Source organism: Eumetopias jubatus, unplaced genomic scaffold, assembly GCF_037043125.1.
Source record: "Eumetopias jubatus isolate StellerSeaLion01/CBP00866 unplaced genomic scaffold, mEumJub1_p1.0 scaffold_3, whole genome shotgun sequence".
NCBI classification, from domain to species: Eukaryota; Metazoa; Chordata; class Mammalia; order Carnivora; family Otariidae; genus Eumetopias; species Eumetopias jubatus.
The window spans coordinates 91659352-91686939 of NW_028274809.1; the positions used below are offsets into that span (position 1 = coordinate 91659352).

A 27588-nucleotide genomic window follows, 5' to 3' on the forward strand; every position below is an offset into this window, starting at 1 on the left:
AAGTAAGGTAAGTCAGGCAGAGAAAGGCACAGACTGTAGGATATCACTTATATGTGGGATTTAAAGAAGTCAAACTTGTAAAAAGAGTAGAATGGTGGTTACCAGGAAATGAGAAGTGGGGAAGGATGGATAGGACAGATGTTATCAAACTGTTTAAATTTACAATGAGTACATAAGTCCTAGAGATTTAATGCACAGTATAATGAATATACACACCAATAGTGCTTTATAATCAAACTTGCTAAGAGACTGGAACTTAATTATTTCAACCACTAAGAAATAACTCTAATGTGCTATCGGTGCTAATTATCACTACAATGGCAATCACTACCACATAAAAATCAAATTGACATGTTGGAACCTTAAACTTACACAACACTGTTAAGTCAAACATATTTCAACGGGAAAAAGGAAAGTCAGTTTTTAGAAAATAAGCCAATACATATATAAAAACCAAAAAACAAATATTAAAGTCAACCAGCTTCGGCTTCCATAAAATGGGTCCACAACTTGTTTCTGAGGTGTTTAATGTTTCTCTGAGTCAAATCACTGAAGAAAATTTTATAGAGTAACCCAGGAAGCAGAACTATGATATCACCAATTAAAGTTACTAAGCCTTAAGTTGCATTCATATGATGATACATCCATAGCTTAAAGAACAGCTAATCCATTGGCAATGAAGACAAACTGTCATTTACCTGACTTCTATAACAGAACTGACTTCAACTTACCATTATTATTGAGAAAGCTTATTAGAACATAAGACTTTGATGATAGAGTCCCAAATTTTTTCCTCCCAGAGTTTGCCAAACATGAATTCTTTCATACATTCTGTAAAATTCCTTACCATTTCAGTCTTAAAAAAAAAATAAGCCACAAACTAGAGTATGAAATTCATTAAGTTCCATTATAATCATTTGTCTCAGCAACCCCCCATCAACATTTATCCCAACTGTATTTAGTCTCATTCTTTTCCCCATTTACCCGTATCTTTCAAATTCTCAAGGTTCAAAAAAGGCAGTCTTCTTTCTGATTAACAGCTCACAAAATTCTCCCAGATGGCATTTTTCTACAGTTTTATTCTATTAGTTTGGGTATACTTACATCTTGCATCGTAAAACATTTTAAATCAATGTTTTCGGGGTGCCTGGGCGGCTCAGTTGTTAAGCGACTGCCTTCGGCTCGGGTCATGGTCCCGGGGTCCTGGGATCAAGCCCCCCATAGGGCTCCCTGCTCAGTGGGAAGCATGTTTCTCCCTCTCCCACTCCCCCTGCTTGTGTTCCCTCTCTCGCTGTGTCTCTCTCAAATAAAGAAAATCTTTTTTAAAATATTAAAACAAACAAAAAAAATCAACGTTTTCATTGGTAATCTGTCAACTACCTTAGAAGAAATTCAAGGCCTGATGCTCTCTGTATGTATGATCAGAGCACCAAAAAGCACCATAAAATATATTTTGTATTAAATATGGCTTTTCCAATGAAGTAAAGCAACTGCACTCATCCACAGTTAACCAAGTAGCCAAAGGTGAAGTATAGAGTGAGGTGAGTCAAAGATCCAAAATAATCATATTCCAAATAGTCACTGAAATATGGATATGTGCATCCCAAATGCCTACATTTTATGAAAGGCAGTGTGTTATTAACAAAGGAGAACTGAAAGAATTACTAAAGAACAAAGCTAGTAATTCTAGACCTTGGATACACCTCCTGGACTGTATGTGTATATTCCCATCTGTTACTCCTCATCCATCTCCTTACCAGAACTGCTGCAGTAGGAAGGGTTAACAGGTCTTCCATTTTTATCTGAGCAGGCTATTGCTCGAAAGCGCATGCCTTTTCCACACTCCTTGCTGTCTCCTTGCACCCGATATCCTCGTTGAGACTCCCTTCTGCCTTCTGGAAGAATGCAATCTGACCAGTTGCCATAAGGTTGAGATATAAATACATCACAAGGGCATAGTTCTGTTTCTATGAGAGGGTACAGGTCAGAGTCCTGGCATTTCTCTTTCTTCCTGCTTTTCCCTGTTCCAAAAAGAGACATTGAAATATTAATTTCACATCTGCTTTATTAAAAGTCACATTATTGTCTTTACTAGTGTTTATTTACTGAATGTCAAATATAGGCTATATTTATAGCCTGCCCCTGCCCGTCTCCACTTTTTTTTTTTTTTTTTTGGCCATGAAAGCAAATCCTAGGACAATGGAAACAACTCCCAAAGCAACTGTGAAATTAAAGTTAATTTGAGGGGTGCCTGGGTAACTCAGTTGTTTAAGTGTCTGCCTTTGGCCCACGTCAGGATCCTTGCTCAGCGGGGAACCAGTTTCTCCCTCTCCCTCTGCCTGCTGCTCCCTAGCTTGTATTCTCTGTCAAATAAATAAAATCATAAAGAAAAGTTAACTTGATCAATCAGAGAAAGACATGTATCACATGACCTCACTGATATGAGGAATTCTTAATCTCAGGAAACAAACTGAGGGTTGCTGGAGTGGTTGGGGGGTGGGAGGGATGGGGTGGCTGGGTGATGGACACTGGGGAGGGTGTGTGCTACGGTGAGCGCTGTGAATTGTGCAAGACTGTTGAATCACAGATCTGTACTTCTGAAACAAATAATGCAACATATTTTAAGAAAAAAGAAGAAGAACAAGATAGAAGGAGAGGAAGAATGAAGGGGAGTAAGTCAGAGGGGGAGACGAACCAGGAGAGATGATGGACTCTGAAAAACAAACGGAGGGTTCTAGAGGGGAGGAGGCTGGGGGGATGGGTTAGCCTGGTGATGGGTATTGAGGAGGGCACATTCTGCGTGGAGCACTGGGTGTTATGCACAAACAATGAATCATGGAACAGTACACCAAAACAAATTATGTAATATATGGTGATTAACATAACAATAAAAAAATTTTTTAAAAAGTTAACTTGAAAAAAATTAAAAAATGGTTTTATGTTGATAGTGGTAAAAGAAAAAAAAGATGTTTGCTATAGTGACTCAACAGCTAGAAAGCTTTTGTTAATTTATTTAGTATGATTTTCCCTATAACTTGGTAAGAACAGAGTACCTTGTCTCAGTTTTCCTGGAAATTAATGGTTTCCAGGGAAACCAACAAAACCCCAGAAATATTAACATCCTCTCTTTTTGACATACATTTTTGGAACCAGTTTATTCAAAGAACAAAATGATATCCTCCCATACAAGGGCCCTGGAGTGAGTCTAGGTGTCACTCGGGGTGTGGCAGACAAAATAGAACTTATTTTGGTCCTTGCCATCAGGCAGCTCACAAATGCTGACACAATAAAAGGAAATAAATGCTCCAATAATGTTGGGTAATTTAATCTGAGAAAAAGCTACGTTTCCAGTTTGAGACACCTTTTTCATATAAGTATTCTAGAATAGGACTTTACCTTTACCAATTGACTTAGATGGACCTTTTAGCTGTGATCCTGTCTTTGAGTAATGAGAATGCAGAATCATTTCCCACTGCTCTGAGTACTTGATACTCATGTTTAATGGCATTTCAAGTCAGCATGTAACTTGATTCAACTTTCCTGCCAACACACTTCCACTAGATTCCTAAAAATTTTCTAATAGATCTGATTATATTTTGTTTCCTCATTAATAAGTCATCAGCTTGAGTCTTGGCTGGTTATTAAAAAAAATGAAGTAGGCTGCTCTATTAGTCTTATTCCCAGTGTTTATAGGTGTTTTAGACATGCTGGATTCAAGCTGATGCATGGGATATTATCTCATTGTCAAATAGTTTATACACAATTTTACAGTTGCTGCCTGGATGATTGGCTCTATGGTCTGACATGTTGCTTATGACCACAATAAATAAGGATTCCTGCAGGGTCTGAAATGATCTTGCAAGAGCTTCAGCCATGCCACCATCTCTCTGGAAGGATGTATTCACTTGCCTCTACCATTAGGAGCACTTAATGAGAAAAAGTTTGAGAAACACAGCCTCATTCTGGCTGTGAGAATTTACTGGTTGAAAGATAGGTCAATGCACGGTGACTGGTTTCTTCCTACCAGCACTTAACATACCCAAGTCCCTGGTGCTTCTTAAACGTCCATAAAAAATTGTTGTCTCCATCTATTCAATTTCTACTCTCTTCTCACTAATTTAAGCCTGGATACAGAGTCCACCTATTCCTTGAAACTACTTACTATTGACAAAGTAATAAAACAAATGAAGCCCTGGAATATCTTTATACCTTATCCTTCAGACTTAATTGTTTAATGACTATTCAGAATGTTGACCACACCACCATTGCTGAACACTGTACCTTACCTTTTTGTCCCTCATCCCTCCATTCCTCTGGTAAGATCTCATTTGTTTGTTGCATTATTTCCCCTCTCTACATCTCTTAACTGATGGGCTTTCTCAGGGCACGGCCCTAGGTTCTCTTCTCTTCTGATCCATTGCCTTCAGCCATTGAGTTTAAAGGACCCTCTATAACTCTTAAATTCTTAATTATTATATCCATTCTAGATTTCTTGCTGAAGCTTCTGAGCTACAGACTGGAACCTAAAGGGCCAATCAAACTCAACCTGGCAAAATCCATACTCAACCTCTTCACACCCAGGCCTTCCTTTCTCCGTCTTCATTTCCCAATTATATCAACATGACCAAGTCAAAATCTAAAATGTCACACTTGAATTCTATTGTATTACCTGCATCTGTTTAATGACAAAGATCTATCATTTCAAATGACTAAGCATCTCTTGAATCAGTCCTTGTTTCCATTCTGACCAATTCCACCCATATACAGCCCATCTCCAAATTTCCAGGTTAAATCCCCACAACAGCTGCTTCTAGTATTTTATTGCCATTTTACTTCATATTCCCTTCATCTTCTCCCCACACTGCAGCTAGAAGCAGCTCACAAAGATGGAAGTCCGATCACATCATTCATCTACTGAAAACTCTTCAGTGACTTACCATAGTTCATGGAATAAAGTCTAGATCCCTTGCTATGGTCATCAAGGCTCTGCAGTACCGAAACAATTAGGACCTGCCTCCTGCCTATGTTGTGCCATTCTGCCTCTGGCATTTTACAAGCTAGACATACTGAGCATCTTTCCGTTCCTGGAAATTACTCATTGGTTTCTGGCCTTTGCATTTCTTACGCCAGAAATTTTCTTAAGTTCCAACCTCCCTCCATTGTCTAATTAATGCCTACTTGTCCTTCAGGTCCAAACTAATACATTACCCCTGCCAGAAAGCCATCCTTAAAACTCATCTCGGGTATGGAAAAGGTACTCTTCTGTACTTTCATTATCCTGCCTATCACAAACTAGGCCTTTCCAAGGATGTTCACACCTCTGTTCTTGGAATCTGGAATCATGCTAATGGACTTTGTAGATATGACTAGAATTATGGGCCTTGAGAGATTATTCTGGATTATCTGGGTGGGTCCAACCTAATCACATGGTCTTAAAATTAGAAAGCCTTTCCTAAGAGAGAATAGTCAGATACAACCTCACTGAACCTCAAGAAGGAAGAAGAGAGTCATGAGCCAAGGAATGTGGATAGCCTCTAGAAGCTAGGGGGAAAAAAACACATTTTCCCCTAGAGCCTCCAGAAAGGGCATACAAAGTCACCAACATCTTGTTTTGAGCCTTGTGAAACTGAAGTTTGCTTTAGACCTACATGACTATGAGATCATAAATTTGTCTTTTAAAGCCATGAAATTTGTGGTAATTTGTTACAGCAGCAATAAGAAGCTAATGTAGCACTAATATGACAGATATTGTCACAAGTTCTATATTGTGTTTTAATTGTAATAAAATGACAGATATAGTCACAAATTCTATAATGTGTTTTAATTGTAATACAATCTCTAGCTTCCATTACACTGTAAACTCTTAAATTAGGACGTCTGTCTATTCCTAGTAGTATTTCAAAGGCCTAGCATGCATAAGTGGTCAAGAAAAATGTTCATTAAGAAAAGGAGGCTTAAAAAAGTGGGGTGGGGGAGAAAGGGAAGACAAAAGAAGTAAGAGAGAGCAAGAGACAGGAGAAAGAAAAGTATTCATCTACAAGGTAACCAAAAGCTGCTGGCAGGACAAGTATTCTGTAGTAATATATGCAGTCTCTGTATGTGGGACAACCTCCTTAATTACCTGACATCACTGTTTGAAGAAGAATTTAAGTTAATACAGAAATGGTTCTCAAAATAAGAAATTATTAGTGGTCCTTTACTTTGATTACATTATAGTGGAAAAAAAAATCAGCATTAGCCTTTGGATTCAGAACTTGTTTACTACTAAAAAAACAAGCTAACAAGAAAACCAATCCCTAATACAACTGTAAAGACATTTCCCCCCCTTAAGTCAGAGGGAAATTTGTAACTGTTCCCACAATAACATAAAACTACAAGTATATATTAAATAGGTTTTATTTATCCAGCTATTTTGTATACTAATAACCTTAACAAATCTATTAATAGATTATTTTCAGCAATGTATAAAAACTGCTTTAATTACCATTCAGTCTAAAACCTGTGATGATCTAGTTTAGGTATAACACCCAAGATACCCAGATATTGAATTAAAGTCCCCTGTTAAAAATGGAAAAAAGAAAAAGACACTAGATGGTCCCTCATTCCATGGAGTGGCTTGTATTTTTGTCTATGTGCTTCTTTATGTGTGTCTGTGTTAAAGAGAATCACACTGTTTTACGGTCTAAGTCCATGCCTTTTACTACCATTCATGTTAGAGATTACTTTAGTTTACCACCAAATTACAGGTGAGACCAAAATACAAGCATAGTACCACAACAATAAAAATAAGTCTTAAGTGAAAAATTACAGTTCACTACTGCTCACTGCACACACAATAGTTTTTTTTCTACAACTCCTACATTTCATAAAATTGACCAGTTTTGGTGTTTCCAAGACATGATCATTTTGATCATTTGATCAATTGATCACACAAAGATCAATTACCCAGAAAAAAAACATAACCAATAATAATTTAGAAAAATTCTAAATAGTTTTTTAGTGGGAATAATTCTTGGGATAGTGTGTGCAGAAAATGTACAATGGTTCTTCCAATATTTACATAAAAAGTGTATTTTAAATAAGCTAAATGCATTAGTTTTGACAGTTCATAACAAACTGCACTAGCTCAATAAATAATCCTAGGTTTTTCAATATTCCCATTCTCAATTTGCAGGTATAAAATACCATTAATAAATTCTCAAGGAAAGAAAACTGGCCACTAATTAAAACCTTCCTGTCCTTCTAAAGGAAATTCTCATCTCAAAGATAAAGAGAATTGCCAGGATGATGACTTCTGAAGCCTTATGTATGAACGTGCACACAAAGTTTTACTGCTACCCCTGAACTTGATATTACTCCAAACACATTCTACGCCATTATATTCCCTTTAAGAACTTTTTTCATCTTAGAAACACAAGCAATGTTGTGCAAAGTTATATATGCACAGATTTTTGTAGAAGAGAGCACAAAGTACAGCATATTTAGTTGTTTCTATTTGATTATATATTTTACCTACACTCATGAATGGGCTTCTGATTTGTGTGCAGAAACCCTGTTAAAGGCTCTCATTGATTAAGTAAATCCATTAGCGTGAGTTAAATTTAAAACATAATCTTGTGAGCCATACATTCAAACAAAGGGAATTTGAAACCAAGAGAATTAGCACTTGAACTGCTTATAAGAACAGATGGTCTTCTATGCTTAATTCTTCAATGTCAACAATTATATTATCCCAATGATTATTTTGGCATTTTTCCTTCTGGTCTTTATTACCTAAATTAAGTTTTCTGCATATTCAAATACAACAAAAGAAACTGTGGGATATTTATCTAGACAAGTAGTACAATACACTACACTGCATCAATTATTTGTTTATTACAGGCAAAAATTGCTCCAGCACCTTAACTATTAATTGCTTTAATTTCCATTAAATTGTATGGATGTAAACAGAACCAAAATAATATACCACAAAAGAAGAACCTATATATGTAATTTGACTCTTCTACTAAAATTTTAAAATGTCAAATTGTTTGTAAAGTAATGGCAAAAGAGAATGATATAGATTAGATCTGCCTTTGATGTGTTTTACAAATCAGTCACTGCTTTCAACACTGCTGAGATCCTGGCATGACCAAAATACCAGAAACCTTGCCATTAACTACTCCAGGGTAGTGGGTGGCTATGTTGCCATTTACCACTGTGAACATTATAAAGCCATATAAAGAGGAACTTCATAGCTATAGAATGGTTCACATCATTCACTTCACAGTATTAATTCAGTACATATCATGTGCCAGGCATAGGTGCAGAAGATACATAATGTCAGGGAGGGGCTGGGAAAAGGAGAGACCCGATATAATTTCTAGTCTTTCTGGAGCGTCCATTCTCTTTGGCAGGTTCAGGAGTGCATCCCTTGTCTGAAACTAAGAAATGGAAGGCATACCCTACCTGTGAGCTGTCGCCGTCGACTTCGGGTTGTTTCACAGTTTGTGGAGCAGGGTGTAAACTTGGACCAAACTGTGAAGGTGCAGTCATCTCGACACGGGACTGTGCATTCTTGTACAAGGGGAGGCATGCCATTTGTCTGCTTGAGGCATTCTATCATTTCTGCTGACTGGTTATCATCGGAGACACAGGAGACCACTTTAAAAAAAAATGGATTCTTTTGTTATCATTTTGATTAAATCAGTCTGCTGCTTATTTTTCAACAAAATAGCAGAATCCCCCAATGTTTGAAAATTTGGTTATCACCGATTATAAAAGGTGTTCAACACAGCTAACCTTATTTCTCTCTGGAAATTAAATGTTTATCATTGCCAGTGGAGGTTTCAGATTTAATTGGTTTCATTATTAATCCAATTTGGTTGCATGGACAGCAACCAAAATAACTTTCAATAATATTGTACATGATCTTGTGAGTATCGGATCTCTAGGGATGATGTAAAACTAGGAAAGAATGTGTAAGAGTGTAAGATAGGAGGACAAAGGGACAAAAAATGAATATCATGTGAATTCTTCCTAGATTTTAATTTACTTTGCTTGTTTGAATGGCACTTCTGGAAATGGTCCTATTTTCACTTCATAACCAGTATTTTTAAAAGTTTGTTGTCTATTAGTAAACTTTTTTTACTTATTAACATTTCAGGATTAAAATTTTAAGTAATTTGTTTTTTCAAATATAGGCAAAATCTATCCAGGTAACTCCCATTACAGATATCCTATCAATTGCAGAATTCTTCAAACTTTCAAATTTTTTCACCTAGAAGATCTCTACTCAGACCATAAAATAACTAATGATCTTGAGGTAAAGAATTTATGAAGTTTAATTCTATATTTGATTCTTTGGCCTAATGACTTTTTATTCAATTATAAATGATATTTTTGTGTATCTTTTATTCATCCTAATTATGGAGTTGGTAGGAATGTGTCTTTATATTTTTTAGACCAGTATTTCTCAACCTTGGCAGTACTGATATTTTAGGTTGGATACTTTGTGTAGGTATGTGTTTCCTGTGCTCTGGAAGACATTTAGCAGCATCCCTGGCCTCTACCTCCTAGAGACAGGCAGCACACCCCCCTCTAGACATGGCCCAAATGTTGCCCTGGAGTGAAAACTACTCTTCTAAAATGATTCCTCACCATGGAGATCTAGGAGAACACACAGATTCTATGGCATGACTTCAGACCTACTGCATCAACATCTCTGGGGGAGAATTCTAGGCATATTTTTGTCTTTAAGTGTCCCAGGTATGCAGCCTGTCCACCGACAACCCATATTTGGCACGGTGTCTGTGGGTATGGTATACGCTAATGGATATTTGCTGAATTCTTCATCCTTAAGAAATCAGTTTAGGATCATTTTTATGACAACTCAAATCTACCAAGTTACAAGGAATAAACATATCACAGCTTAGGATCAACGTTGTTAAGAACACTTTATATGGAAACTTCTATAATGCAGGGTAACTACACAAAGGGGCTCCATTTAATTGCCCATTCTTATATTCTGAACTCCTTTCATTATTCCGAGTGCAGAGAACAATTCAATCTGATTTTTTTTTTTTTAAATAACTGAAAGCCAAATCCATCGAATGTTTTAGGACCAAGAAATTAGCTAAGATGACAACGGATGCATACACAATACTTCCCAATTTGTACACCTACTCGGTGGCAGGTGGGGTTATTCACTGGTTTTTATCTTCACTGTTTTTATCTACATCCTAGGAATGAAATCCATTGCACATAAAGCCAACATCACCTGTGTTTGTTTTGTTGGGAATTTTACAGCTATTAATGATGAATACACCAACATACTTTATCTTAAGTAGGCTACAAGCAAATGTTATTTGAATTACATGTTTAGATAACCAACCTGAAGTAAATTTAGGGGACATTTATCTTGCAAAGGTATTTTTCCCCCCAAGAGGACAATGCACTGATTAACATGAAGAGGAATGTTACATACTTTTAAAAAGCATTGCTATTTTAAATCCAAACCCCTATGTATACAGAAGTAAGGTATTTTTTCCAACGAAGTTTTTTTCCCACGAGTTTATGATTTGACAACTACGATAAACATTCAGTGATACCTTGAAATTCTATAAACTAAATTAGCAAACACTGATATATGAATGCCTATATTGAGCTATTTTGCATTAATGAAAGAAAGCATCAAAAATAAAGAATAGCGATAGTATATGGTGTAATTCAGAGACATTCTTATCAAATGGTATGAATACAAATTCTAACTCCAAATACCTGAGAGTTACATGGAGTTATTTAATCTTTGTGCTTAGACTCATCTTTAAAATGATTATAATAAGAGAACCTATAACAAAGAGTTGTGAGAAGGCTTAAAACAGTATCTCTCATACACTAAACATTCAATAAATGCTATTGACTATTATCCTTTTGTATTTAATTTTTAATTTCTATTTTAAGTCAAACAGGCTGATAGTTCTCCTCTCAGGTACACATGCACACACTGTCACTCTCCATGGCTCATTTCTTCCTTGGCCATCCTCAGAATCTGAGGGATAAAGGAAAAGAGAAAAGCATGGTTGAATCTCACAGGATTCTGGCACTACACTTAAAAACCACCATTAGTCAAAAAATATGTCAAATATGCCCTAAACACATTCACTACATTGACAGGGCTATGTAGGACAAATCAGATCCATTGCTCCCATACAAACTGATGTATTAGAGTAGTCTAATAGAGACATTAGAGATCTCTAAGGGCCAAAGAAAACATTGACAGTTGTAGCTTGAAGTTTCATGACACCCACATTAACCTCAAGACCACTTCTGTGTTACTACTGATGGTCTATTAACTCAAGGGTGAGTAGCAACTGATACACTACAGATCATACAATCATCTGCTTACATCAGGCATTATGGTTCTCAGATTTCTCCAAGTTCAAGATTCCAATTTCTTTTCAAGTGTGGAAAAGAATTAGACATAGACACAATAGACACAGAAACATAAATGAGGGGTGCCTAGGTGGCTCAGTTGGTTGAGCAAATGACTCTTGGTTTTGGCTCAGGTCATGATCTCAGGGTCGTGAAATCGAGTCCCCTGCTAGGTCCCACCGGATGGGAAGTCTGCTTGGGATGCTCTCTCCTCCTCTCCCTCTGCCCCTCCCCACCTCTGCCTCGCAAGTGTGAGCACATGCACACTCTCTCCCTCTCAAATAAATAACATTTAAAAAAATATGAATACTTCTTGGGAATGTTCTAGTATAAAATCATTTAATAAGCATTTACTGGAAGACTGGATATTGAACTATACCAGCGGGTAGGAAATTACTGAAGAAAAACAGCAAGCACAAAGTCTGCAGGACTGGAAAACCAGGATATGAGAAGATATTTGGAGTAAATGAGGGTAACTAGTAGCTAGTGGCACAATCCAATTCAGAGTCTCCTTCCATTAGGCAACTGGCGAAAGGATATTTTTAAATGTATTAATTTTAAATCTACAATATAGTTCTTAACCACTAAAGGTGACTCTGACTCCTTAAGTCAGAAAACTTATTTTGAGAAAACAGGTGGAAAATTATACTGATAAAATTATAAGCCCTGGTGTCAAATAGAACTAAGAGTGACTTTTTTTTTTACTGTTACCTTGGACAAGTTATGTAAAAAGACTCCATTAACTCATCCATACAATAACACCTACACCATATAATAAATCGATGCAGATGAAGTACTTAGCACAGTACTAAGCACTCAGTACATGTGCCCAGAGACTGATTTTTTTTTTTTTTGAGAGAGTGTGCGAGCAAGCAAGCAAGTGCACAAAAGTGGGGAGAACAGAGGGAGAGGGAGAGAATCTCAACCAGACTCTGTGCTGAGCAGGGAGCCCAAAGTGGGGCTCCATCTCACCACCCTGAGATCATGACATGAGCTAAAACCAAGAATTGGACTCTTAACCAACAGAGCCACCCAGGTGTGCTGTGGAGAATGACCTATTTTTATGATAAAGTCTAGTAAAAAAGAAAACATAACAAGCACCAGGAAAGAAGAATCCAACGTCACTTGACTTGGTTCAGGGAGAATTTTCCAGATCCCACTATCAATACTCTTGGCCCCTAAGAAGTATAACTGGAGCCTCCCTTCAATTACAATATTGAAGTCAGTAGCCTATTCCAAAGACTGCACGGCTCTCCTAAAGATACTGTCTATTTCCACGTGATGCTCTGTGTATTCTGCTAATTGTGTATAAAAGTGAGGCTTATAAGCTACCATAGGAGATCAGAACTCCAGAGAAAGTCAGAAACTGAAATCCAAGGCCTACTGGGAATTCTTTCCAGAAGCACCAAGATCAAAATCCTTAACAACTCTTAAGAGTTTCATGAGAGGACAGTGAACATTTATACAGAGGAGCACTGGCCATATTTGCAGCTTCACACCTCACTCACTGAGGGGGTTATATCCATCACTGAGGGGGTTATATCCAGCACAAATGCATACCATACCTCTCTATGCTAAAGCTGAATTCAAAAGCGTTTTAACATCTAAGGTTCAGGGGGATTTATCAAAATTTTCTGACCATTAGAACCATTTGTGCATCATTACTGAGCAGGAGAGGAATGAAATAAGGCAAAGAAATATAGCTTATGTCCTAAAATCAGAGATACATCTTGGAGTCATTTTCTCTACTTCTGTGGTGGTCTAAATATTAGACTTTGCTTATACACCTGGATCTTTATTACCTACAGCTTGTTCCCTATTGATCTCATTGAAATTGATCCATTCATCCATCCAGTCACAATATATAAGCAACTATGGGGAGGGGGCGGAGCAAGATGGCAGAGGAGTAGGAGACCTGGATTTCCTCTGGTCTCAGGAATTCAGCTGAATAGGGCCATTCTGAACACCTACGAACTCAACAGGAGATCGAAGATAAGAATAGCAACAACACTGAACAGAAAAGCGACCACTTTCTGGAAGGTAGGACACGTGGAGAAGTGAATCCGAGGCAATACTCGGGAGGATAGACGGCGGGGAAGGGGGCCTCTGTCGGCGGCTTCTGGCAAGTGATAGAGCCGCGGAGCACAAAATCGGAACTTTTCGAAGTCGGCTCCACTGAGGGACGTCGCTCCAGTGGCTAAGCTGGGAGTGGAATCCTCGCGGGACAGTGTGGTCTCAGGACCCTCGGGGTCACAGAAAGACCGGGGGTGCCTGAGTGCAGCAGAGCTCCCAGGTGTCGGAGCGGGGGAAGCCGGCTGCAGAGATGGAGCCGAGGCGCGGGCTCTCAGCTCGGGGTTGCCATAAACCGTGATCTGTGGCACAGTCGGGCCACTGCTCCTCCAGCAGGGACCCAACAAGCGGCAGATCCGGGGAGACACCCCTCCCTCCCCCGGGAAGAGCTGTGCGGGAGCACATCGCAGTGATCTGCTGGGTTTGGAGACTCCATACCGAGTCGGGTGCCAGAGATAGAAACGCTGGGTCACAGGCCAGGTGAGCATGGAGTGCGGGGAGAGACCGGGGAGATGGGAGTGACTGCTTTTCTCTGGGGGCGAACTGAGGAATGGGGCCCCGAGTTCTCGGCTCCTCCAGGCGGAGACTGGGAGGCCACCATTTTCACTCTCGTCCTCCAAAGCTGTATCTCGAGAGCTTGCAGGGAACAAAAGCTCCCGAGAGCAAACCCGAGCAGATTGCTTAACCCAGAGGACAAGGGCAGGTCAATTCCGCCTCTGCCAAAGACATTTGAAAACCACGGCAACAGGCCCCTCCCCCAGAAGATCAGCAAGAACAGCCAGCCAAGACCAAGTTTACCGATCAAAGAGAACGGACAAACTCCAGCGCTAGGGGAATACTGCACATAGAATTCATGGTTTTTTTACCATGATTCTTTAGTTTTACAAAGTTAATTTTAACTGTTTTTTTTTAATTTTTTCTTTTTCCCTTTTTCAACTGACATCTTATCAATCCTTTTTTTAAAAAAATTTTTTTTATTTTTCATTTTTAGAGTCATATTCTAACCCTTCATAGTAGTTACCCTTATTTTTGGCATATATATATATATATATATATATATATATATATATGTTGTTCTCTCTTTAAAAAGTTTGAGATACAGTTTCTTCTAACAGATCAAAATATACCCTAAATCACTAGTGTATGGTTTTGTTCTACTCTCCAATCACATTCTTTCACTTTAAATTTTTTTCAAAAAACTTACCAATTCCTTTTATAAAATCTTTTATAATTTTCATCTTTAGTCATCTTCCATCCCTTCGTTGTATCAACCCTTATTTTGTACATATATAAGTCTTTCTTTAAAATTTTAGGAGGCACTTTCTTCTAACAGACCAAAATATACCCAAAATCTAGTGTGTGGCACTGATCTATGCACTAGCCTGATCATATTTGATCATATTCTGTTTTTTGTTTTGTCCTGTTTTTGTTTTTATCTTTTTCTTTTTTCTCTTTTTTCCTTTCTTTCCCTTTCTTTTCCACTGGTTTCAGGGTCTTTTCTGATTTGTTTAGAGTATATTTGCTGCGGACGTTGTAAACCTGTTAGCATTTTGTTCTCTCATTCATCTATTCTCCTCTGGACAAAATGACAAAATGAAAAAAATCACCTCAGCGAAAAGAACAAGAGGTAGTACCATCTGCCAGGGACCTACTCAATACGGACATTAGTACAATGTCCGACCTAGAGTTCAGAATCATGACTTTAAAGATACTAGCTGGGCTTGAAAAATCATGGAAGTTATGAGAGACACCCTTCCTGGAGAAATAAAAGAACTAAAATCTAACCAAATCGAAATCAAAAAGGCTATTAATGAGGTGCAATCAAAAATGGGGGCACTAACTGCTAGGATAAATGAGGGAGAAGAGAGAATCAGTGATACAGACGACCAAATGATGGAAAATAAAGAAGCTGAGAAAAAGAGATAACTACTGGATCACGAGGGCAGAATGAGAGATAAGTGATACGATAAGATGAAACAACATTAGAATAATTGGGATCCCAGAAGAAGGAGAGAGAGAGGGGCAGAAGGTATATTGGAGCAAATTATAGCAGAGAACTTCCCTAATGTGGGGAAGGAAACAGGCATCAAAATCCAGGAGGCACAGAGAACCCCTCTCAAAATCAATAAAAATAGGTCAACACCACAACATCTAATAGTAAAACTTACGAATCTCAGAGACAAAGAGAAAATCTTGAAAGCAGCTCGGGAGAAGAGATATGTAACCTATAATGGTAGAAACATTAGATTGGCAACAGACCTATCCACAGAGACCTGTAAGGCCAGAAAGGACTGGCATGATATATTCAGAGCACTAAATGAGAAAAAATATGCAGCCAAGAATACTGTATCCAGCTAGGTTGTCATTGAAAATAGGAGAGATAAAAAGTTTCCAGGACAAACAAAAACAAAAGGAATTTGCAAACACGAAACCAGTCCTACAAGAAATATTGAAAGGGGTCCTCTAAGCAAAGAGAGCCTAAAAGCAGCATAGACCAGAAAGGAACACAGACAATATACAGTCACAGTCACCTTACAGGCAATACAATGGCACTAAATTCATACCTTTCAATAGTTACCCTGAATGTAAATGGGCTAAATGCCCCAATCAAAAGACACAGGCTATCAGATTGGATTAAAAAACAAGACCCATTGATATGCTGTCTGCAAGAGACTCATTTTAGAACCAAAGACAGCCCCACATTGAAAGTGAGGGGGTGGAAAACAATTTACCATGCTAATGGACACCAAAAGAAAGCTGGGGTGGCAATCCTCATATCAGACAAATTAGATTTTAAACCAAAGACTGTAATAAGAGATGAGGAAGGACATTATATCCTACTTAAAGGGTCTATCCAACAGGAAGATCTAACAGTTGTAAATATCCATGCCCCTAACATGGGAGCAGCCAGTTATATAAGGCAATTAATAACAAAAGCAAAGAAACCCATTGACAACAATACAGTAATACTGGGGGACTTTAACAGCCCCCTGACTGAAATGGACAGATCATCTAAGCAAAAGATCAATAAGGAAATAAAGACTTTAAATGACACACTGGACCAAATGGACTTCACAGACATATCCAGAACATTCCATCCCAAAGCAACAGAATACACATTCTTCTCTAGTGCCCATGGAACATTTGCCAGAATAGATCACATCCTATGTCACAAATCAGGTCTCAACCAGTACCAAAAGATTGGGATTATTCCCTGCATATTTTCAGACCACCATGCTTTGAAACTAGAACTCTATCACAAGAGGAAAGTCGGAAAGAACTCAAATACATGGAGGCTAAAGAGCGTCCTACTAAAGAATGAATGGGTCAACCGGGAAATTAAAGAAGAATTAAAAAAATTCATGGAAACCAATGAAAATGAAAACACAACTGTTCAAAATCTTTGGGACACAGCAAAAGCAATCCTAAGGGGAAAGTATATAGCAATACAAGCTTTTCTCAAGAAACAAGACAGGTCTCAAATACACAACCTAACCCTACACCTAAAGGAGCTAGAAAAAAAAAAACAGCAAATAAAGCCTAAACCGAGCAGGAGAAGAGAAATAATAAAGATCAGAGCAGAAATCAATGAAACAGAAACCAAAAGAACAGGAGAACAGATCAACGAAACTAGGAGCTGGTTCTTCGAAAGAATTAACAAGATTGATAAACCCCTGGCCAGACGTATCAAAAAGAAAAATGACCCAAATCAACAAAATCATGAATGAAAGAGGAGAGATCACAAACAACACTAAAGAAATACAAACAATTATAAGAACATATTATGAGCAACCCTATGCCAGCAAATTAGATAACTTGGAAGAAATGGGTGCATTCCTAGAGATGTATCAACTACCAAAACTGAACCAGGAAGAAACAGAAAACCTGAACAGACCTATAACCACTAAGGAAATGGAAGCAGTCATCAAAGATCTCCCAACAAAGCCCAGGGCCAGATGGCTTCCCAGGGGAATTCCACCAAACATTTACAGAAGAATTAATACCTATTCTCCTGAAACTCTTCCAAAAAAGAGAAATGGAAGGAAAACTTCCAAACTCGTTTTATGAGGCCACCATTACCTTGAACCCAAAACCAGACAAAGACCCCATCAAAAAGGAGAATTATAGACCAATATCCTTGAACATGGACGCAAAAGTTCTCACCAAAATACTAGCCAATAGGATCCAACAGTACATTAAAAGGATTATTCAGCATGACCAAGTGGGATTTATCCTTGGGCTGCAAGGTTGGTTCAACATTCACAAATCAATCAACGTGATACAATACATTAACAAAAGAAAGAACAAGAATCATAGGATCCTCTCAATAGACGCAGAAAAAGCATTTGACAAAGTACAGCATCCTTTCTGGATCAAAACTTTTCAGAGTATAGGGATAGAGGGTACATACCTCACTATCATAAAAGCCATCTATGAAAAACCTACAGTGAATATCATTCTCAATGGGAAAAAGCTGAGAGCTTTTCCCCTAAAGTCAGGAACGCAGCAGGGATGTCCACTCTCACCACTGCTATTCAACATAGTATTAGAAGTCCTAGCCACAGCAATCAGACAACAAAAAGAAATCAAAGGCATCCAAATCGGCAAGGAGGAAGTCAAACTCTCACTCTTTGCAGATATGATAGTTTATGTGGAAAACCCAAAAGACTCCACCCCAAAACTGCTAGAACTCATACAGGAATTCAGTCAATTAGCAGGATATAAAATCAATGCACAGAAATCAGTGGCATTCCTATACACCAAGACAGAAGAAAGACAAATTAAGGAGACGATCCCATTTACAACTGCACCCAAAACCATAAGATACCTAGGAATAAATCTAACCAAAGAGGCAAAGGATCTGTACTCAAAAAGCTATAAAATACTCATGAAAGAAATTGAGGAAGACACAAAGAAATGGAGAAACGTTCCACGCTCATGGATTGGAAGAACAAACATTGTGAAGATGTCAATGCTACCTAGAGCAATCTACACATTCAATGCAATCCCCATCAAAATACCATCCACTTTTTTCAAAGAAATGGAACAAATAATCCTAAAATGTGTATGGAACCAGAAGAGACCCCGAATAGCCAGAGGAATGTTGAAAAAGAAAAGCGAAGCTGGCAGCATCACAATTCCGGACTTCCAGCTCTATTACAAAGCTGTCATCATCAAGACAGTATGGTACTGGCACAAAAACAGACACATCGATCAATGGAACAGAATCGAGAGCCCAGAAATGGACCCTCAGGTCTACATTCAATTAATCTTTGACAAAGCAGGAAAGAATGTCCAATGGAAAAAAGACAGTCTCTTCAACAAATGGTGTTGGGAAAATTGGACAGCCACAGGCAGAAGAATGAAACTGGACCATTTCCTTACACCACACACAAAAATAGACTCCAAGTGGTTGTAAGACCTAAACATGAGACAGGAGTCCATCAAAATCCTAGAGGAGAACACAGGCAGCAACCTCTTCGACCTCAGCCGCAGCAACTTCTTCCTAGAAACATCGCCAAAGGCAAGGGACGCAAGGGCAAAAATGAACTACTGGGATTTCATCAAGATAAAAACCTTTTGCACAGCAAAAGAAACAGTCCACAAAACCAAAAGACAACCGACAGAATGGGAGAAAATATTTGCAAATGACATATCAGATAAAGGGCTAGTATCCAAAATCTATAAAGAACTTATCAAACTCAACACCCAAAGAATAATCCAATCAAGAAATGGGCAGAAGACATGAACAGACATTTTTCCAAAGAAGACATCCAAATGGCCAACAGACACATGAAAACGTGCTCAACATCGCTCGGCATCAGGGAAATCCAAATCAAAACCTCAATGAGATACCACCTCACACCAGTCAGAATGGCTAAAATTAACAAGTCAGGAAACGACAGATGTTGGCGGGGATGCAGAGAAAGGGAAACCCTCCTACACTGTTGATGGGAATGCAAGCTGGTGCAACCACTCTGGAAAACAGTATGGAGGTTCCTCAAACAGTTGAAAATAGAGCTACCATACGATCCAGCAATTGCACTACTGGGTATTTACCACAAAGATAGAAATGTAGGGATCCGAAGGGGTACCTGCACCCCAATGTTTATAGAAGCAATGTCCACAATAGCCAAACTGTGGAAAGAGCCAAGATGTCCATTGACAGATGAATGGATAAAGAAGATGTGGTATATATACACAAGGGAATATTATGCAGCCATCAAAAGGAATGAGATCTTGCCATTTCCATTGACGTGGATGGAACTGGAGGGTGTTATGCTGAGTGAAATAAGTCAATCAGAGAAAGACATGTATCATATGACCTCACTGAAATGAGGAATTCTTAATCTCAGGAAACAAACTGAGGGTTGCTGGAGTGGTGGGGGGGTGGGAGGGATGGGGTGGCTGGGCGATAGACATTGGGTAGGGTATGTGCTATGGTGAGCGCTGTGAAATGTGCAAGACTGTTGAATCACAGATCTGTACCTCTGAAACAAATAATGCAATACGTTAAGAAAAAAAAAGATAGCAGGAGAAGAATGAAGGAGAGTAAATCAGAGGGGGAGACGAACCATGAGATGATGGACTCTGAAAACAAACTGAGGGTTCGGGGGCGGGAATGGGTTAGCCTGGTGATGGGTATTAAAGAGGGCACGTTCTGTGTGGAGCACTGGGTGTTATGCATAAACAATGAATCATGGAACACTACATCAAAAACTAATGATGTAATGTATGTGATTAACATAACAATAAAAAATGAAAAAAAGCAACTATGAACAATTACAAAAGCACTGGGTGTGCCTGTGTGTGTATATATACACACACACACCCAAGAATGTACATATAAATAATCTGGCTTCTGGGAGGCTACAGTAGTAGTAGCAACAGAAGGTAGACCGTACAATATTGTAGTCTCCCTAATGGAGACAACCAATGAGGGAACTTGGAATAGAAAGGAAAAGTAGGTACTTCGATCTTACAAGGAAAGATGTGCAATGGGCAGGCAGAAAAAAGCCATTACAGAGAATTTACCTGTCAGACATTTGCTATTTAGTTTCACTGAGTCCTGGGTCCTTTGGATCATAGCAAATCACCTGTAGGCCACAATCAAGAGAAAAATTTTTGTGCTTTTAAGTAGTTAAAGTACTGTCCTATATACTAGGGAGCAAAGTCTTTTGAGGAAAGGGAGAGGCATTTACTCCTGATCCTTCCAGTCATATATTTCTTCTTGGACTAGATTGGAAATTCAATGCTCAATTATAATCATTTATTAAACTTAGAATATCGTTGTCTTTGTGAGAGGAAAATCGCAATGCCAGGTAAAATTAGTTCCAATAGCTGCAGAACAATCTCATTATTGGGCATTGTTTGAAATTTAGCTACCTTAGGCTTTAGACAAAGTTCTCAGACTAGCTGCCTGGGACAGCTGAATATTCTTAAGGAACAATGGAGAAGCATGTGTTTGAGCCAAACCACTCAGATGAGAGCTCTCAGAAAATAGTCTCCTAGTAAATGGGTATGGTAGGGTGACCTGGAACCCCCCAGAAGCCTTGTGAAGCTTGAGGTCCTGTTTTCCCATTCTCAGTGTCTAACAATGTATACAACACATAGAATCGAGTTCAGCTTCTTCATCTTTCTCCTAATTACGACATAAGCTTTTCCTCAGAAGAGAAAAAAAAAAAGTCACCAAAAGCTGAGCCTCAGAAAAGGCACAAAAAGCAGAATTACTAATGGCTTTCCCGTTACCTTTTTTCAATTTTAGCAGCATGAAAAGGAATGCCCTGACAGAAAATGTAAAATTATCTGAGAACCTAGCAAAAGAAACAAAGCAAGGACCTATCTGAATTCTGTGTCTGAGTTCATTTTTAAAAAATAACTACCTGCTGTTAATGTGGGCGGCTTAGGCCGCCTTCTCAAGCTTCCATGGTGACTAAAAATCAGATTTTTAACTGTTACTAAACAGCTAGTCTTTTTGCCCCCTATCACCTCTAGACTTGGATAATCAGACACGCTGTGATAAGTTGGTCTTTTTTTTCCACTTTCGGTATGAAGGGGGCAGGGGTCACTGTCCTGATAAGAAAGGATGATGTTCGGCCTGGGAGGAGTAAAGTGATGGAAGCGGCTACTTCCCATCTGTCTACACTCCTCACCTTCACCAAGGACAATCACATTACTTTCCCCAAGTTGCTGTGGACTAGAGGTCAATTGTCAAGGTTGACAAGAAAGGTTAAGAAGAATTTCTTTCAAGAGGTCGATTTCCAGGAAATGGGGGTGACATGCTAAAAAACCAGAAGGGCTCTATGAGCTTGCTGTCCTGCAGGGTGAGCTGCTTTAAGCACAAAGCTCCATTTACAGGTGTGTCAAAATCAGAAAGGATGGGCAACAGCTGCCCAACTCCACCAACAGTCAGACAGCATATTCTGTCAGGCCCCACACTGGTAGCCGGGGACACACAGATGGAAGAAAAGGTCCCTGTACTCAGGGTCCTGCAATAGCACAGTATGGAGCCTCCGGAACTGGGCAGTCAGAGCAGCTTTCTGGAAGGACAGACAACATGCAAGTGGAGTGGGATGTATCCCATAAAAACAACTTGAGCCAGGCCAGGTGCCTGACATACCATAGGCCTGTGCAGAGAACCAGCAGTATAGTGGGCTGGCTTCCTGTCCTTGGCTATGCACACTCTACTTCCCCTTGGATAAGATCCATAATGCATAAATACATGGTCTGTATCTGGGAAGTTACTGACTTAATGATGTTATGCCAGGCTGCCCCAAACATGTATGGGGTCCAGTGTGAGAATGTAAAAAAAGGTCATAAACCATAAGTCTTAAGAGTTAAAAGTTAAAAATTTAAATTAACAGATGTGTAATATATCTGTTCTACTCCCCTACATTAACATATTTGCTTTCCTAATGTCTTAGAAAGCTAGGTTCTAATAAAAATTCTCAGATGAAGTTTTAGTCTGGAATGTGCCTGCACCCCAGCCCAATACCCTGGCCCCCTTCCTTCCCTTCTCACTCCCAGCTGAATTCTACCCCAGGCGGGACCTTCTTGCACTTGCACATGGGTACTGCTGTCAGTCCTGCGAAGCTCAATTCACAAGTCAGCTGCCTGTCATGCACCCTCAAACCTAGAGTATACACATAGCATAAGCTTTCCTCAGGTCAGACTCAGAAGGGACCTCTTCCATCCTTGAGGCTGGCTCAGGGCTATATAGGCCGGGAGTTCTACGGTCCTAAGGACTAGGCAGAGTTTGGATAAGGGGTGGGTAGGGAATCTGGACTCTGGTGGGACTCCTCATCTGTGAGAGGGAGGAGAGCTGCAAAGGTCAGAGAAGGGCCCTTGAAGGCACAGGAGCTAGGGGAAATCACCTCTTGCTGAATCTAAGGGCAGACCTGCATTCTCTTCCAATTAATTCATTAGACTCATGTGATCTTTAAGAGCTCCCTTCTTGGTAGATAATCAGGAAAAGTACAAATACCAATTAAAGCTATCTCAGCTTGGGCTATTTTAATTTGTTCCCTTCCTATTTAAGATGACTTCTGGGGTAAATTCTCTTTAGTCTTCCTCTTTCAGCTACTAGGCACCTAGGTGTGGCAGCCAGCAAGTCTTGGATCTGCAAGAAGGTCCTTCGGAAACAATCTCTGGACCTCTTCCAATGCCTGAAGTAAGAGGCCCATGTCCACTTGGTGACTGCTGACCTTGGTGACATTCACTGCTAGAGTCTCCTCTCAGGCTGAAAACCTCATGGTGACTCCCCCTCAAGCCTGGTCTGGGACCATACTCCTCTAGCAGATGAAGCCCAACCGCCCATGGTGCCTCCTAGGGCCACAGGATCAGTGCCCTGGGAGATCCAGGGTACATTCTCCTGGTATGCCTGCGGACAGCACCAGCAACCACCTCACCCTCCTCGAGGCATGCAGGAACTTCCGGAGGCTCTGTGCAGAATAACCCTGGGAAGCCAGTAAGGCCTTCCTTCTGGAGTGGGGCCCCTGTAGACCATCTCTTCCCAGAGTTCTAAACACAGCATGGAACACAAACCCCTCAGCTTTCTCCCTTTTTCTTAGCCAAGAGTCAGAGACCATCAGCCCTGAGTCAGAGAAACCATGACACACATTCCTTTGACTCCATTTCCCTCCCTCAGGCTCTTCGCATTTCCTTCCCAGCACCCATTCTGGCTCCACGAGGAGAGCTTTCCATTCTTCTTGTGTGACAGACACGTCTCCTGCATTGCATCCATCTCCCACCTGAGGTGGCCTTTATTCTGTCCTTTTTCCTAAAGCCACAGTGGCAGACAGCTGCAGAGAGAAATCTAAGTAGCTTAAGAGTATAAATTAAGAGACCCCTAAAAAACGTGAAGCCTGCCATACATATATTTCACCACTGGTACTGTAGCCCAGTATTGCTGAACCTGGGTCAGGCTTGTGTATGGATAGACCTCCCAACAAGGGACTGACACACACTCAAGTGCCACTAAATACAGGGGTGGACTCTTTGAAGCCCACCACAGAGGAAGAGGCAGAGGCACAGAAGCGCTCTGTTGGAAAGCCCAACACTTTCCTTTAGTTTCAGGAAAACGCCCCATGACTTTTTTCCCCTATGCTAACTTATTTCCAAAGGGTTATTGTCTTCCTGTTGACACTGTAACAGACCACCACAAATTAAGGCACTGAAAAAACAAAAATTTGATTTCTTACAGAATTCTGGGAGTCAGAAGTCCAACATCAGTTTCACAAGGCAAAAAAAAAAAAAATCAAGATGCCGGCAGGGCTGGCTCTTTCTGGAGTCTAGGGAGAATCAAGTATCTCATTTACCCTTTCCAGCTTCTAAAGGCCTCCTACATCCTCACTGCTAGGCCCTAGCTCCAGCTTCAAAGCCCACCCTGTTGAAGAAACAAACCTCCTCCCACAGCCCTCGGTCTCCTTCAGCACGGTTGCGCCTGCCTCCCTTATAAAGGCTGCTCTGATTACATTGGCCCCCACCAGGATAATCTCCCCACCTCAGGATCCTTAACTTAATTACACCTGCAAAGTCCCTTTTGCCTCATAAGGTAAGACATTCACAGCTTCCAGAGATTAGAATTTACCACTTTGAGAGGCCGTTATTTAGCCTCCAGCACAGGGGAGGCTTCCTTGTTTTGAGGTATTGCCTCATTCACTGGAATAAGAATCAGGCCTACTTCATCTGCTCCCAATAAAGGAAGGAACGCAGATTTGACACAACCAGATTTACCATGACTTCCCCATTCCCTGCTCTCACACTGGTTTGTTTTGTTTTAATTCTTTGGTTTTTCAATCACCGTGCCTGGCTTTCCTCAGTCATCCAGACTACTTTTAGAACTACTCTCCCCATACTCTGTTGGGGTATTCTTATGGGAAACAGACAAGTTGACTTCTTTCTTATTCAAGATCAAGCATAATTAAGAATATACATCTAGGGGCACCTGGGTGGCTCAGCTGGTTGAGTGACTGCCTTCAGCTCAGGTCATGATCCTGAAGTCCCAGGATCGAGTCCCGCATCGGGCTCCCTGTTCAGCAGGGAGTCTTGCTTCTCCCTCTGACCCTCCTCTCTCTCTCTTTCTCGCTCTCTCAAATAAATAAATAAATAAAATCTTAAAAAAAAAGAATGTACATCTAGGGGCACCTGGCTGGCTCAGATGGTAAAGCATGTGACCGTTGATCTCAGGGTTGTGAGTTCAAGCCCCACATTGGTGGTGGAACCTACTTAAAAAAAAAAGAATATACATCTACATTAAATAAAAGTGCATTATTCTATTTAGGTCAGTCTGAGCCAGGTAATATGCAAAGCCACATCCCCCACACCCCCAAAACCAACTTCCATGCTTCAGTTGTTGGCTTCATGAATGAATAAATGGAGAATCTCTTCATAGAAATACTGGAATTGAGAAGGGAGTGAGAACAGTTAGAAGTAATTGAAAGTTCTATATCCCGAAAAAGAAGGCCAACTCCATGCTCTCTTTCATAGCTGTTGTCTCTACTATGGGGACATGCTCTGGTAGCAGTCCTGAGCCACTCCATGCTCAAAGCCAAGTGCTGGCAGGGTGAGGATGCACATCAGTATGGTCACTTGCATGCTGTGTGGAATAGAGTCTTCCCATTTGTCTGTGCTGTTACTTTGGCCGTAGACAAGAGAGAAAGACTGCTCTAATCCAGTGGCCAGCCCTGGGGTGAGGTAGGCCCAGGAGCCCTGGTAGTATAAGGAAGAACAGGAAAGGTGGCCACCTAGCACTTGCACTTTCTAGGTACAGACATTGGGGTCACCCCGACATGGCCAAGCTGACTTCTCCACACAAGGATCAAACACAGGCCCTTCCCCTTTGGACTTAAATCACATGAGTCGAATCAACCAATCACTCCACATACTCTAAATTTACTCGGTGGATGTGCTAGTGATTGCATTTCTGTGACGACTGTAAGTTAGTAGAGAAGATGTTTTCACTCGCTTTTCTCCAAATGAGTCGATTTGTAAATAGAAGCCAGTTCTTGCCATACCCCATGTGCATTCATTTTTCCCTTGTATTTTCTCTCTCCCTGTGCAGAGCACAGTATTTGGAGGTCCTATTCTTCAAAACTAGAGTTTGAATGAAGTGTGTGCTTATGATTACATGCTGACTGACATATATGCAACTTTGAGTGGAACAGCATGAGTCGTGGAAATTGAATTAAACAATAAACCCGTAATTGCTTGTTAGGGTGCTTTAATTGACTCGTAAGTACCATATGCGAAGCTGCGTGGCTGCAGGAGCCCAATTATAAGCTTGCTTATGGAAAGATACAAGTCATTTTGCATGTTGGAAACACACTCCCCAATTATTGTTGCCTCTCAGAAAAAAGCATTTTTAAATAAATAAGAAATACTTGGTAAGCTAATAATGTATACTTAGTCCCAAGGTAACCCTGAAACACTTTATTAGGTTCTAATACAAGATCAGAAAATGCACAGTGAAAAAATGTCCATTTGCTTTATTCCAAGGCGTCCGTTAAGCCCGGAGCTCTCTGTGTTCACAGCTAACCAAAGAAGTGGACACAGATAGGGCTCTTGGCTTAAGGGATTTTTTTCCCCCAACTGACAAAGAACTGACAAAAATAAGCACTATGGAAAAAAGAGAACAAAGTAAAATTACAAACAATTCATAAATTAGATTTAAACATCGCTAATACATGTTAGGGTCATAGAGGAGAAAGAAGGGAGACCTTAAACTCTGGCTGTCCATCCAGTAGGGTAAATTCCAGAACGGAACGCTAGGAATCGGAGTCAGGTTACCTAGCTGGAAGGGCACTGATCAGGATCAGCTGTGGGCTTTGGGGAGTGCATGGTGGGAGTAGGAAACACAGGAGGTACATGTTGACTACTTAGTAAAAACAGGACATCAGGAGGTTCCAGGTAAGTAGAGTGAGCACCTTCATAAACTAGAGCGGAGAAGAAGTAATCAGCGGGAATCCTAAATCCAAGGAAGAAAAGCATAAAATTGTCCTTCTCTAGGGCGTCATAGACCCTGACCATGGTGTTTGCATGAACACAAGTGGTCTTGGAGTACCTTTAGATCCTCAGTGATTTTCAATTAGCCATAATGAAATCAACCCAAATAAATAAGTACCAAGAGTAGCTTGTTTGTTAACAAAGCTGCGAGACAAGTCTTTTAATCTCCAGCTACTCCCCCCCTTAAACTAGACCAAAAAGACATACACTCTGAACAGAAAGACAGAGCATGCTATGCAAACCCAGCTTCAAAGGTTCTCATCCAGGGGCACCGGGGTGGCTCAGTCGTTGAGCGTCTGCCTTTCAGCTCAGGTCATGGTCCCGGGCTCCCTGCTCCATGGGAAGCCTGCTTCTCCCTCTCCCACTCCCCGTGCTTGTGTTCCCTCTCTCATTCTCTCTCTGTCAAATAAATAAAAACTAAAAAAAAAAAAAAAAAAATCTTAAAAAAAATTATTAAAAAAAAGTTCTCATCCATGCCTGCCACTTAGATGGCCTCTCGGAGTCCTTCCCCCTACAGAGATAGTAAAACCTGTATTGGAAAAAAAACATTATAAATGCATATAAATCATCACACTCAGCAAGACATTGGCAACAATCACTCTA

General features: G+C 40.0%; 1 protein-coding gene across 1 annotated transcript in view; it reads right to left on the reverse strand.

Annotated features, from left to right (window-relative positions):
- Positions 1–27588, reverse strand: part of THSD7B (thrombospondin type 1 domain containing 7B) — a 763227-nt gene that overhangs the window by 226103 nt on the left and 509536 nt on the right. Inside the window, exons 12-13 of the mRNA XM_028101331.1 lie at positions 8449–8643; positions 1758–2021 (exon numbers count right to left, since the gene is read on the reverse strand). Of these exons, the coding sequence (XP_027957132.1) occupies positions 1758–2021; positions 8449–8643 (459 nt within the window). The remainder of the gene's footprint in view (positions 1–1757; positions 2022–8448; positions 8644–27588) is intronic.